The sequence below is a fragment of the Lasioglossum baleicum genome, chromosome 1, assembly GCF_051020765.1.
Source record: "Lasioglossum baleicum chromosome 1, iyLasBale1, whole genome shotgun sequence".
Taxonomy (NCBI): Eukaryota; Metazoa; Arthropoda; class Insecta; order Hymenoptera; family Halictidae; genus Lasioglossum; species Lasioglossum baleicum.
Window position 1 is genome coordinate 7,823,989 of NC_134929.1, and position 14,741 is coordinate 7,838,729.

At 41.7% G+C, this 14,741-nt stretch overlaps 1 protein-coding gene across 2 annotated transcripts in view; it reads left to right on the forward strand.

Annotated features, from left to right (window-relative positions):
• Positions 1-14,741, forward strand: part of LOC143214378 (uncharacterized) — a 75,769-nt gene that overhangs the window by 48,456 nt on the left and 12,572 nt on the right. For both annotated transcript variants that reach the window (XM_076435370.1, XM_076435381.1), the window contains exons 3-5: positions 12,121-12,168; positions 13,821-14,300; positions 14,409-14,690. In XM_076435370.1, the coding sequence (XP_076291485.1) occupies positions 12,121-12,168; positions 13,821-14,300; positions 14,409-14,690 (810 nt within the window). The remainder of the gene's footprint in view (positions 1-12,120; positions 12,169-13,820; positions 14,301-14,408; positions 14,691-14,741) is intronic.

Below are 14,741 nucleotides of genomic sequence, written 5' to 3' on the forward strand. Positions count from 1 at the left end.
TCGAGGAGGCACGGTTGAATTCTTCGGGTTTCTCGCCTGGTTCTTTTTTCGTGGCACATCTCGCTAGGCGAACTTGTCCCTCGCGGGAGAACAGTCTTCGAGAGGCTCTTCTTGCGCCAGGTTTCCCTTTCGAGCGACTCGGTTTTCTTCGACGTGTTCGACAAACGGTTTGCATTCGGAGAACGGATCGCGATGTTCTCGCCGCGCTGAAACAACCTCGAGAAAAACGGGCGCGAGCCTTCGTTCGAGCACGCAACCCGCCAGCATCAAACATAAACGCTTCTTGCCCGGGAACGATTTACTCGAAATTATTCCCCGGCCGTGCCTGCCGAAGACTCCGGGGACCGTGAAACGAGATCGGAATAACTTTTGCAGCCGGAAGAAGCCGTTGTGCGAAAGGAAGAGTCGGTCCATTCCTTTAACGCAGAAACGCAATTTTACTCGGCTCGGTTTCTCTTTGCCACCTTTTTATTAAATCAGGCATCATTACTTCCTCGCTCATTGTCAGCAAATAATAAAGAACCATACTGTTGTGCTCATTGAGGTACTTTATGATAGTTGAAATTCTCAGCTGGGTAGAAAAATGTCTGCCGTATTGTTTTAAGTACAGACATTATTGTTTGGTTGAAATATATTTTAACATGGTAAAGATGTAGACAGACAGTGATTTTTTTAAAGATATTTATCAGTTGTTTAAGAAATAGGACAAAATCGTCGGACATAATAATAGAAACCATTTTAAAAACTCTATTTCGCACGTAGAACTTTCTCCTGAGCATTCCAGCGTTAAATAAAGATTTTCATTGAGCAATTACCGAGGAACGAAAGCTTAAAATGTCCTCGCGCCCGTGAAATCAGTAGAATAAGTTCCGACAGTCAGACCGGTGAACTCCGAGGAACACTAAATTCGGTGAAACAGATCGGTTTCAAGCGTAAATTGAACGGCCGTTCTTTAAATTGTCGACAATTCCCGATCGAGAGACACGGAAGGCGTGCACGGCCGAGCAAAAACTTGTCAGACAATCGATTTCTTTCGCCCCACGGGATGGCAGAACCAGATTTCGAAATTCTCGCGGAAGACTACGGATCGCTGACGAAAGAGAAAAAAATCCGCGTCCCCGGCCGTCACACAGCTGCACGAATAGCGGTTCCTGTACTTGCCTGCATCCACGTGATGCTGTGAATTCTGGTCAAACCTGTAAGCCCTGAAGAGGTGGCCTGCCCATCGGGATGTCACTGACCGCGTACCTCACCGTTGTCCACTTACGGTCCATGTCGTCGCACCTGACCCACGGGACGTTCCATATTTATGCCTTAATGCCGGCCAAAGTGTCGTTATCTTCGAGTGTCGCTCCAGCCGAGCCATGTTGGTCCTTGTCGATACCACTCCAACACTTCCTGACACTGTCGAATATGTTAGTGGGACCAATCGAGGTCCCGGTATCTCGACTCTCGGTATTTCCGTCTCGACGACATCTCCCCCTTAATTTGTTCTAAATACACTAAATCCGCAATGTAGTTATCACATTTTCAAAAATGATAAAAGCGATGAAAACTGACAAAAATCATTATTACAAGTACTGTTCGAATTAATCATCGAGATAATGATTTACAAGATTTCAAAAAACTTTCGACGCACAGTTGAGAATTTCTCCACAAATTTTTAAATGGCAATGCCAATTTCAATAAAAAATAAACAAGTCACTTCCAATAAGATAATTTAGGAATCATCGTTTGAACGATTATTTCAAACAATATTTTTCAGCTGCTTTTTATATGGTGCAACTAGTAAGAAACACGTGAGAACTCATTTATACAATAATGTAATCTACTTGTAACTATAAATATATAAAATATATTAAAAGGATCCAGACTTTGAGCCAGACCTTCGAATTTCAAAGCACAGAAATATCTTCGCAACACAAAGTCACCTAGTTTTATTTCAACACAATATAACAAAACGAACAACTCTCGATTAAATAAATAATTTCCAACGGCGTCAACATCGAAAAACAGCCCCGCTGTCCGCACATCAACAAGCTCGCCGGAGAAGTAGCAAAATCGATTCAACTCTAATAGCAGTATTTCATTTTCGAGGAATTAATTACAGTACACTGATCCCGCGTAATTAAAATCGAGTTAATATTCCTGTTCGGTCCGCGCTGCTCGCCCATCAAACGGCTGTGCAAACCGTGTAGCGTTTATTTGCTCGCTACGAGAGTCTCGGACGGTGTTTGCGGATGTTCATCGTCGCTGGTTATAGTAATAATTGATTGATCTAACGTCGGCCGTGAATTTGTAGAGGATCGTTGGTCGTCTCGCCGTTGCGTCGTCGGCTGGCAAGCACGTGGTCGCTAAATTCGGACGGTGCTTAAAATTCGGGACGTGTAAAGGAGCGGTAAAGTAAACGTAGCGGTCCGAGTCCCATTAGCGAGGGTACACGGGCACACCGTGGTCGTGCAAACACTCCGGCATAATTAGTTGGTTTTCCTAACGCCTTATTTTTTATCGTCCCTTACGTAACCCTGCTCGAACCCACGCTCGAAACTGCCAAAATCGGAGGACATTGTTCTCTTCGGTCGCGGAAGAGTAATTTATTCCGTACACCTGGGGAGCTAATGTTAATTTTTACCGTGCTAGTCTACGCTAACCTGTAGTGTTAGATGATTGCAAAAGTTCGAGCTCGATTTGGAAATTTCTACAATTTTTTCGCGATGTTGTATTAATTGCTGGATTTTTGAAAAATATGAAAATCATTCAGAATAGCTATAAATATTGAGTACAATATTGTACGGTGTAATCAGACAGCGGATCTTTACACAAAATGAAAACTGTCTGGATCAATTCTGAGAGATAGGTCGAATGTGTTTCCTCTCTTAATAATTTGAATAATTAAAAACAACGGGAACGGTGTTCAATAATTCGTTACGTTGATTTTCTCCGCGTTGAATAGAAAATCGTGATCGTCGCAAATGTGTGACGCTCGTAGCGAACATGCTGTATAAAATGTTGAAGAATGAATTGGCCTGTGCGTGCACAGGACTGGCATTATTTCCTTTCCACCTCAGGACATTCGAATCCTTATATTATTCTCTGTCACCGTGGAGACCTTGAAATAACATGGAAAATTCCTGTGTCGCATTCTCCCCTCCGTCACGCTCACGATCATTCTAACAGGCGACATTATCGAAGTGTCCTTAGATCGTTTCTTATGGACTTACAGCAGATCAAGACTTGTCCCCCACTCTACCTTCCCCTTCTACGATGTTATTCCCCACGCTTCCGCGGCGCGACCACGTGACGAGTTTCGTCTCTGTCGTGGTCCCGGTACTGGCAGAGAGGGGGTAACTTTTCCTCCTTTCTTTTTTCTTTATTTAAAGTTTAAGGACTGTTAGGGAGAAAATGCATTTACGCACTTTGAAGAAGGGAACGACACGGTACTCTCGAATGTATCTGGCCCATACCCACTAAAAATTCTCTCCTGATTTGGCTCTCTCCCACAGCTGTTCTTGTCTTATGGGGTAACTTTTCCCCTCGATTCGTGCTGTCTCCCCTCATCTGCCGACATTGACTCAAAGTATTGGATAAAACATAAAATTGTTGATGTGTATTGATTATATGACAATTTTTATATACATTATTATATGACTTATATTATATGGTTTGTTATAAGTGCATTCTAATCACTAGACTGCGGATTTCATGTATTTACATACAATAAAAATGAATAGGTCCGATACGAAACTGTAAAGACATGAGGAAAATTCAAGGAAGAAAATATAATTTCATTTAATTTCTGCTTTGTACAATTTTAATTTTGCGTAAAGATGCGCAGGCTAATTGCAATGAATGACGGTTCACTCGATTAGGAAAGGGTTCGACCGCGATGTTTTACGGCGGGTCGCTGAAATCGTCAGAGGGACGAGATAGAAGGTGGCTCGAACAGTGAATCATAACAAGCTTTTTCCGTATTCTATTTACCGAACGCATGGGAAAATCCGTTTAACGAAGGAAACAGCCGGTAAACGAGGATAAATGGGCGAAGGTAGGATAGGGAAGCTCGTAAAGCCGGGAGGGGGGCGCAGGAAGGATCCGTTGCGACTGGTGTTGTGTACCCGCGACGGGGAGAGAACTCGCGTGTTCCTCTTTCTGTTCTTTCCTCTCTTCCCTCCTCTCTGCCATCCTTCTCTTCGCTTTCTAGACTACTTTGCAGAGGTGGCGAGGTCAGCGGCGGTCAACCGACGAAGGGTATAACGGAACGCGTGGGTGCAACTCTGCCGTGACACGGTTTAAATAATCGTGTTAATTCCTGGCAGCCGTTGCGCAACCACGGAATCCCAGCATCCCTTCCCTGAGAAACGCGTCTTCGGGTTCGCAGGCTGCTGAACCGGTGCACGAGAATCCTCTGACAAAGCGCCGGCTATCATTCGCGCACTCCTTGTCTCCTGGAAAGTGTAAATGCGTGTAACGTAATGGCTGATAAGATAGCTGGCTGCGAAACTCACGGCAGTCACGGGCAAAACGAATCACACGAGCAGTGTATCATTATGCAGTTATTATGCGGATTTTTATGCGCTATAAACATTATCCTCATTAATTGCAAGATGTTGTTTATTTCTTGTTTGAACCATTTTATTGAGTCGAACACGATTCTCGGTTCTCACGATTTTGATTTTGATTATTTAGATTGTTATAGATAAACGTTTGAATGTAATTTTTATTCAGAAAAATTACAGATCCGATTGTTATTAAGAAATACCTGTTTCCAACTATTAGGATAAATATGTTTCTTCTATCGATCGTATTTGCTGTTAATAAATGTTAAATGCTTTCGGCGCAACGCAACGGTTCTGCAGCAATTATGCAGCAATTTTACTAATTATCAAACAAAATCAACGTTTCGATCCTAGTTTGGATTTTGTTTGATAATTAGCAAAATTGCTTCATAATTAGTAATAAACGATCGAACCGTTGCGCCGAAAGCATTTAACATTTATTAGGATAAATGACATTTTAGTGTTCTTGTGATCCTCCTCCAACAAAAATTAAAAGATTCGATTGTTATTAAGAAATAACTGTTTTTATGATTCATTATATTCCTATTTGATTTTTATGGACTGTTGGGATCCTTGTAAATTAAAGAAAATTAGGTAGTCTTACATTTGACGTGCCCTAACGTCCGGATATCGTTTCGAACACGAACGATCAAGTTCTCACGGTGGAATATCGATCGCAGGTACGCTAACATGTTTCATCACGTTCAATAACCTCCAGGCTGTCTATCGTGTTTCTATTTTCATCGTTTTAAGAGGCATTTCTGTAATGAGATGTGATTGAGAAGCGAGCACTCGGATGATTTTTCTTTCGCGTGGACATGGCAGGATGTAGAGAACCGTAGATTGATAATCTTCTATTAATTGCGATCAGATAGTCGTAGGTTCATCATGCTCCGCATCGCGTGTTTCATTAATTATCGTACGACGGCTACAGGTGAATAATGTTTTTTCTAGGTTTTTATCGGTTATAATGAAGTGACACACCGGTGAGCCAACTAGCTGAACAGACCATTATTGATTATGACAGGATGATATATCTGTACTTAGGTCAGATCGATGCGTAAGAGTATGATAAAGTGTTTCATCGATGCGTCAGGCCCTGCTGAAATTCCGCGTTGCACAGATTCTACATAATAATAAAACATATGTTCTTCCACAACAAATATTTCAAAAAATATAGTCTGTTAAAGCTTTTTAAAAATCAATTCTGCAACAAAAATATTATTCTTGGAAAGTAAAACACATTTTGTTCCCGAACAAATGTTTCAAGAAGCGGAACAGATGAAAATAGTCGACAACAATTAACGATCCGCGTGCACGTGTGAAGTGTTCATAACTTCGGATCACAATTTCCAGGATAATGTAAGAGTGGTTTGATGTGAATGCATTACACGTATCTCGTTTTCCGCGAAGCGTCCACATTCTACCAGCGCTATAAAAGCTCCGCCATTTCACCACCAGATAAGGATTTCCAGCTGTCGTCGTTTCGATCGTTGAACAGTGACTTCAGCGGTTGATCGATCAACGCTAGAAAGTATCCCGTAACGGCAGAGCGGGCGGCAATGAACTCGATTGAAAATAGAAATTAATTTATGATTGTCCTCGAAATAGTGGCGTCGCGTTGCAGCCGTTGCGGTCACGCACACACACGCGCGCGTTACACGGTTGCGTGTTACGCCAGAACCGGTCGGTCAACTTCTCTCCACGTAACATGCCTCGATACCAATGACATTGACATTGACTGCTGGTAGTCCATGAACGGCGATACTTGCCGATCCTCGTTCGAGCAGTTCAGTTTTCCACGCTCTGTTCCCGACGATAACCGTTTATCATTCGCGCAATCGTTGTCTCCTAGGTAGCGCGAACACGCCTCGGAATGACATCTTGTATTGACAATGGCCGATAAGACGGTTAGACATTGGCCGTGAAATGCTCGGTAGTGACGCTCGGAATGAGTCTGCGTTATATGTACCTTATCCGAGTTGTTTAGACGCCTTTTGTAGCGGATAAAGCGTGCTATGTAGGGATGGGATCAAGTACCTCGCAAACAAGTTCAAACCTTGATTGATGGAATTCGAACTTTCGATGCAATTTGCATCGTTAAACGTATCCGTTAAACTTTCACAATTTCAAGAAAATGTGGTTTTTCCAATACCACGCGCGGAAAACATTTTTTTTTAACATGCTATATATCATTTCCCGTAGATTTTTTTACCCTGATTTCAAATCTGGTCTCAAAATTTGTCTACGATTTGTCAGGATTTTGCAAGAAATCGATTTTGAAATCGATAGCAACAATTTGAAACAGAGCATCTGAAACTGGAGGTTTCAGGCCTTCAAACCATTGTTTAACGATATCGATACGGCAATTTTTGACGGAGTTATGATCACGTAAAGTGGGACCAATTTTTCGGGTTCGCACAAGTGATCCCTTAATTCTTTTGAGGAGTTCTCTATAAAATCTCTAGTTAAATGTACTGTAAAAATGTCTATGTATTAGGTTGGAGGAAAGGTTCTGCCGTATTTTAAAGCAAATCAAATCAAATTTGACATGAATGTACTTCGACATACCAGAAAAAATACTATGCGGACCACCGACCCCCAAGCACCCACAAAACAGATAATTTTTTAAGTCAGTGGTGCACTACTCGCATACAAAAGTTTACAAACTATAGAGATATAAAGCTAGCCATTTCAGTGATCTTCAAATCTTTCTATCGATTTCTGATTAACTTTTTGAAATAGTCAGTTCGCACGGATTACGATGAACAAGAGCCAAAAACAAATTCCGTTTTTATTCTGACAAAAATTCCATTAAAATGCACATCGACACACGCAATAAACTCGTTTGTTGCAAGAAATTGCGAACGACAAAGAGGTTGTTAGAGATAGTGCAAGGGGTTCATTTCGAATAGGGTAGAAAAGTCCTCACCGTCAAAGCCGCGTTCTGGAGGATCAATCTTCGGCTACCCGCAGGTAGCTCTCGCGGGTTAAGGGTTCCTCGGAACCCCGCGACCCCGTGGTAACGAGCCTTTTCATCGGGCTTAGCGAGAGACAAAATTATCCCATCAAGGTTTTTCATGGTCGCGGATTCCACGACGGTGGTTGTGTTGCGGTGCGCCGGTTAACCGCGACCTTGGAGGACTCGCAGTGCAGAATTTCGTGCACGCGATACGCGTCGCGGAGCCGGGAGCCAGCTGCTCATCGGAGCGTGTGCGGTTGATGGTAATGAACTTTCGCGAGGCAAGGCCGCCGGGAATGATTTCATAACGCGATGCCTTTGCTCTCGCTCTCCTCCGTCTCCTTCTCCCTCCTCAGCATCTCACGGATCCAGCCTCTCGTTTCCTCCTCCATCTCTGTCACACTCCCTCTCTCGTTTGCCTGCTGAAAGCGAGGGAGAAAGAGGCGAGCCAACGAAGGCCGGAGCGACGAGGAAAGGGCACCGGTAATCGAAGAACATTGACTTACATAATCACTCCCCGACGAGAGATGCAACAGCGACTTGACCTCGATTACCGTTCATGCAAATTGCACAGGCCATTTTTACCCTCGAGGCGAGATCTCGTTTATTGTTGCCGGCGATAAGCCCGCGTCTGGGTTACTAGCTGCTGATTAATTGCCGCTGGAATTCAATGATCGAGCAGCAACAGAGATTCTGCGCGATACTCGCCGAGCTGCGCAGCATGCCAACGGAGAGCGAGGCATCGTCGTGGAGCACGATACCGTTACACCTGTCAATTTCTTCCGATTTGCTCATCGATCGAGAAAAAGCGGCTTAACTGTTCGCAAGAGCGGACGTTCACCGGCAAAAACGAGAACGGCAAGGAGAAAAATGATGTTTCTTCGCACCTGTTGCGCTGGCGTGTCTCGCGACGACGACGACGTCAGGTAACGGGTCTGAGAGCGATAAAAAAAGTGGTGGGTCGAGGACTCGCGTAAATTTCACGTGATCCGAGATTGTAATCACGCGCGGCTCACCGACACCTCGATAAAGCCCGGCCCGACCCGGCCCGCTGCAATAATTTAGCACAGGCACCGCGCAAGACAAGAATCGTCTCGGTGGAGGAGCCGAGTTACACGTACGTACGTGCCTGGGCCCATGTAACGTGGAGGCACGCGGCTCCGGGACCTCTCTTCGTGGGACTCTCTCTCCTCAAGGGAGACACGATGGGCCCTTCCATTCACGGGCCCCGCTCTAAGCCTTCCCAGTACAATTCAATTCGCTGGAAACTACCGCCCGCCACCGCCACCGCCATCGCCGTCGGCTGCGTGCTCCGCGACGTGGAATGCTGATTCGAGGGTATATATGTATACATATACATATACATATACATATACATATACATATATCTATATGTATATCTTGTATACATATACAGGGTGACAAGAAATAACGGAATTAATCATTTCTTGTTATAATTCTGTCAAATTGACGAATTTTGAAAAACCAAATAATAACAACCATAACATGGACCTTTAGTATTCATATATTTAAGAAGTTTCGAAATGGCCACCCTTTGCGCCGATCCAGAGGCTCAAAGTAACTATATTTTTACAGGTATGTTGTTATAGGTATTGTTCATGAATTTTTTCAGATTTTTTGGTTTGGTGCGCCGTTATTAAAAAAAATAAAAACCGATTTTTTCGACGTTTTTTCCGCGAAGGTGAAGCTTTATTAAGTACGACTAAGAATAGATTCAAGCCTAATTATCGGGCCGAGAACCTTCGTGCAAAATAGAAACTTTCCGAGTCAATTGTATGGGACAGAAGCTAATTGAAGATTCACTACTTTTATTGATATAATTTAATACGTCGTAAACAATGTAACAACATGGTTAAATTCGCTTTAACATTATCCTGTCGAATAGAAACAGTCCCGTATCACTCTGAAAAATCACGTTGTAAAGCCGAAGAAAAGATTTGCTACGCATCTTCGCTGTCTTGTAATAAATCTGCTGGGTCTGTCCATTCAATGAACGTATTACATCGGACATTCGAATCCTTCGCCTCGCAATGCACGTATCCGTGCGCGGATACGTTTTGTGCATTTCAAGGAGTTCCTGGTCGGTTTTCGAAGAAAAAAGTCCAAGCAAAAAGTTTCCGAATGAAGACCACATACCCTTTCCCAAATTTGTACGCCCTGGACATCCTGTGCGCACCGGGTGCATCGTTATTCGCTTCGTTCTCCAAAAGCGACTCATTCGGAACACAAACCGTTAATATTACCATTACACTGCGGATGTTTATACAATTTTCAAGTTTTGTAGACGAATTTTAAGAAAGTGGACGTAGTATCTTATTTTCCGTGGCAGTATCCTATCTAGATCTGAAGTAAATTAAAATCGTACAAAACTCTGTCATATTTCATGTCCTAGCATTTTTTGAAAATTCTAATAATAATTATCGTCAGTGAATATTCCGTACAATAAATAGCATCACATATTATTAATCTTTTTTGAAACTATTTCCACACGGGAAGAGTGTCAATTATTCTGAAATTCTAATATAAAATTTACTATCCGCACTATTCACGCAGATATCAAGATTGCATGAATTTATTCTCCATTGTTAAGTAGTAAACTATGTGTCGATATTCCTAAATTCTTTTAATCCTTCACCTGTTTAGAATTACACCCACGTAATACAATTAGAGTTAATTGGTGATTGGTAGACTAGGAGAAGCAGAAATCGAATCTAAATGATATCTCTTAATGATATCATCAAATCAAAAATAGTGTAACAACATTCTTAACTTCTTCTGGAATAGATGCATAAAATCTGGCGATTGTCGATGTGTTAATTTACCTTTCGGTTTACACGGTTATATTCAACAAATTCGGGTAATAAAAGCAGCATAATGAAGTCATTATCACCGTCAGATAAAGTAGTCTCGGTCGCTCGTGTAAAAGTTTGCAGCGTTGATTAAGAAAACGTGGAAAGAAGTTCTCGGGACAGGAGGCAGAAAGTAGGGACAGGATCCTATCGGCGAACAGAGAGGAGCGTTATTGTGCGTGTCGGAAGAATGGCTGGATATCGCGCGGAGGGTGTCGTGTGTCGTGTTTCAGGAACAATCGAACTCTCCGGAGCACTTTCAATCCGAAAGAAATTGCGAAAACGACTTGCGTAAGGAAAGGGGCTCCAGCAACGTTTTCCACGGGGCGTCCGCGTGTCGTCGTCGTCGTCGTCGTCTGCGGGTAAAGGGAACACGAAATATACATATAGACACGGTACATAGGAACCCAGGAGAGAATTCTGTATTCTGTGCGCACTCGGCATACAATTCGTTCGACTGGGGGCGAGGGTGTTAACGAGAATTCGCCCACGCACGCTCGCGCCATATGACGCTTTGACTCACTCCGTTGTTAAGGCCGGTTCACCCTCCGGACAAACGCATCCCGCCGGTAATTACTATGATAAACTGCATGTACCCGGAGAGACACGACTCGTTTCCCTACGAATTTCATGGGAAATGGAGTTCCCCAGATTACTCTCGCGTCGCGCGGCCACCGTTCCGCTGCAATCGGTATTGGTTTCGCTGACAATGAAACGCGAGCGACTCTGATTTATCAATTTCGACGGATTTGTTGAGTGCTAAATGTTTTGTTATTGACAAATCTTGTGGGAAATTTGTTGGGGCAATCTGTAATCATTTCTATTTCTCCCCCTGCCGTTCTTCATCCCTAATTTGAGGCTCAATTAATTTTGATAAAAATAATTTCATTAATTGGACCGTTTGTTTTGAAAGTGGTGCAAGTACATTTAAAAAAGAAATGGGATATCACATAATTTGTGATTATTTAAATTAGTGTAAACTTTTTATTTTTAAAGAATGTCAATGCTTTGTTCAATTTAAAATTGGTCAATAAAAGAAATGAAGTGATATTTAATTTTTCATAATTGAGATTAAATGACTTTTACAATTGTCTAATTATGAAAATGGTGTAAGTCCATTTACAGCCCGTAAATATATATTATTTTAGTGAAATTCGCCTAAAAGAAATGTATATAATCAAATTACATATTGATAAATTGGTAGAAACATTGCCAGGCTTGACATAATTAATTTATCTTTTTAAATTGACTAATATGCTAACATTTAATTTTCTCGAAATAAAAAAAAATGGACATGCACAACTTTTAAAGTAAACGATCCAATTATTACAAACATCGTCCTACATGTAATCTGAAAATAAGTAGAGCTTTGTTAGAGCAAATTGGTATTGATTCACATTGACAATAAAATTTGGTGGTTCAATTAAAGCAAAATACATCTTTATAAATGGTACTAGAAGATTTATGAAAATTACAAACATGCTACAAATTATGCCATTACATTAAAATTATATTGAGAATATCAATACATTATTTTCGACTTAATAAAATGATTGAAAAAACTGCATATAGATCGGCAGTCTAGTCATACGCAATACAACAATGAAGTTTACGTAAATAAAGTACCAGTCGAACAGGATGGGAAAATTGAACTTGTAAATATTAACAATAGAATGCGCAACAATAAACGCAGACCGGTGTAATAATAAAATGACTTTCCTTTCTGTTACAGCTCCACTATACGACCACGATAGCACATTAATAGCGGAATACAATGGAGGTACGTATGCTGATGATATGCGAACTTTTATTGCACTGCGTCAATTCACATACACGCTATTGGCGCAATGTTAATTGTATCGAACGACACTTGCTGTCTCGACAATGCTCAGGAGACAACCAATCAATTCTTTCGATGAATAGTAACAACGTCAGCGGCAGCTGATTATCGCGCCATAAAGATTTCAATTGTAAACCGTGTTTACACCTTACTGTTTCGCCTCCTATTCAATCGTAAAACCTATCTCATTAACTTTCTTGCTTGTTGAAACTAATTAACGGACCTATTATACTCTGTACGCTATTACCTGCGTGTCCTCTAGTGCGTTTCTTTCGTTCAAAATGTAGAAGAATCGTTCGCTTCGCGAACTTTAAATTACCGTTGTTTCGTAACGATGATTTTGCTGTTACAGGATTCGCGATTAGATTGCATTAAATCGAATGAATTTTTAGAAGTCGCATATCTATCCAATTAGTGGTCAAAATTTATTAAGACATTTGAAAAACATAAAATTGCACTGTATTTTAATCCGAGTCGAGTATATTGTTTTTAATTAAATCTGCAGAGTTTATACATTTGTAAAATCAGCAATTTAATCGCGAAACATTATTTTATACATAAAAGAAGCCGAGATGTAGTTACACGCTGGCTTTAATCATTGTAGAACAGGAAGAACAATTTCCAATCGGTTATATAAATAATACATAAAAATGCACCTAGTGTTCCTCTTCGAGAAACTTTGTAATTGGTTATTTCTCATTTCTCGAGAAATTGCAGTATTTCTCGAGAAATTTAAATCTTGGAAAATTCTTATGAATCTCATTTATTTTATAATATATTTTCGGAAATGAACAAATACATACAACAACAAATCAGAATAACTTTTATATGAATGGACCAAACGACTTCAATTTCTCTGCAAGGCTAGAAGAATTAGTTTAGTAAATGACGTGTAATAAATAAGTTGAAAAAATGCATTTGGTCGGGGGGGGGGAGGAATTGTGAAATATATTGGACAGGAATAAACATTGAGTTAATGTTTTCTGCGCTTTCGATAAATATTGTCAACGATATTCTAAATATCGTAAGTTTTACAATATTTTTTAATTTCATTAAAAATTCTAGAGAATTCTCGAGAAATGAAAAATGTTGAGAAATCAGGAAATGCACCATAGAACACGATTTTTCGTATTTTATTTACCTCTTGGCTACGACACACTACTACCGTTGCCCACTTGTTTATCCCGTGTACTATTAACTCTAGAAATATCTATTCCTATCAAATTATTCATATTTTCCGAATTAAATTATATTAAAATGTGTCCAAGTCAATTATAGCCGCTCTACCTTACCGACACCACCGAGTGCTTGGCGGCGCCCTTGCCTGTCGAAAACGATCAAAATCCCTGAACTTTAAACACGCATCACAATTTTAAATTAAAACTTAGATTTTCGAAATTTTCTCGTCAAAATCTACAGGATTACATTTAAAAAAGTTAAAAATTTCTGGTTTCCTCTGATGAAGTTTCTGCGCACTCCGCGTTTAGTTTGCCCCTAGCTAAGAGGTTAATCATCGTCATGCCGTGCTATTTCAACATCGCAATGAAAACCGTAGAAAAACCCGTTTCTAATAATCGTTCGATCTCACGCAGCACCAGCCGGATGCTACTACAACTTCCAGCACTACGACGAGGGCGACAGAATCGTGACGAACGAGCCATGTTTGAACTGCACGTGTCACAATCAGATGCTGATGTGTTACCTGAGGGTCTGCCCGTTCACGAAAGCGATCGGCCAAGATTGCACCGTGGAGAAGCGTCCCGATCAGTGTTGTCCCGTGATCACCTGTCCAGAAGTGCCGGTGCAACTGTTGACATCGACGACCACTGTGCCAGCGATTTCCGGTTCCGGTCCTACAGCGGTCGGCTTCCGTGATAACTATGGCTGCAACGTTGAGAATCGATTCTACGCGGACGGTGCACAATTGCCGACCGATCCTCAGAATCCTTGCGAGCTGTGCTACTGCATCCGGAACAGGACCACCTGCGTGATGCAAGAGTGCACTCTGCGCGTGGCTGGGTGCAAGCCAGTGTATCAACCCGGTGTGTGCTGTCCAGTCAAGTACAATTGCGGTAAGCACCTACAAGAATTTTTTACAGGATTATCATAATCAGTAAACAGTAACGTTTCCAATGTTTTCAATAAACGGGATTGGTTGACAATGGATACATTTTAAACAGAATACGACGAGGAACTCGCAACGACGGTTGAACCAACGACTGGCTTGATCATGACCACGACAATGGCGCCTGGCGCGTCGCCGCAGTGTTACCACGAGGGCAAGGTCTACGAGGACGGTGACCTGATCTACTCTACGCAGCCTTGTCAGCATTGCTACTGCTTCCGAGGCGACATCGCTTGCGCCGTACAGAATTGTGGTACTCCCATGCAGACGCACGGAAAGAACTGCACTGCTTTGCCGCCGCCAGAAGGAAAATGCTGTCCGGAAACCTACGAATGCGGTAAGAACTTTCACCACTTTTCCGAACACCTAACAAATCAAACTCGATCAA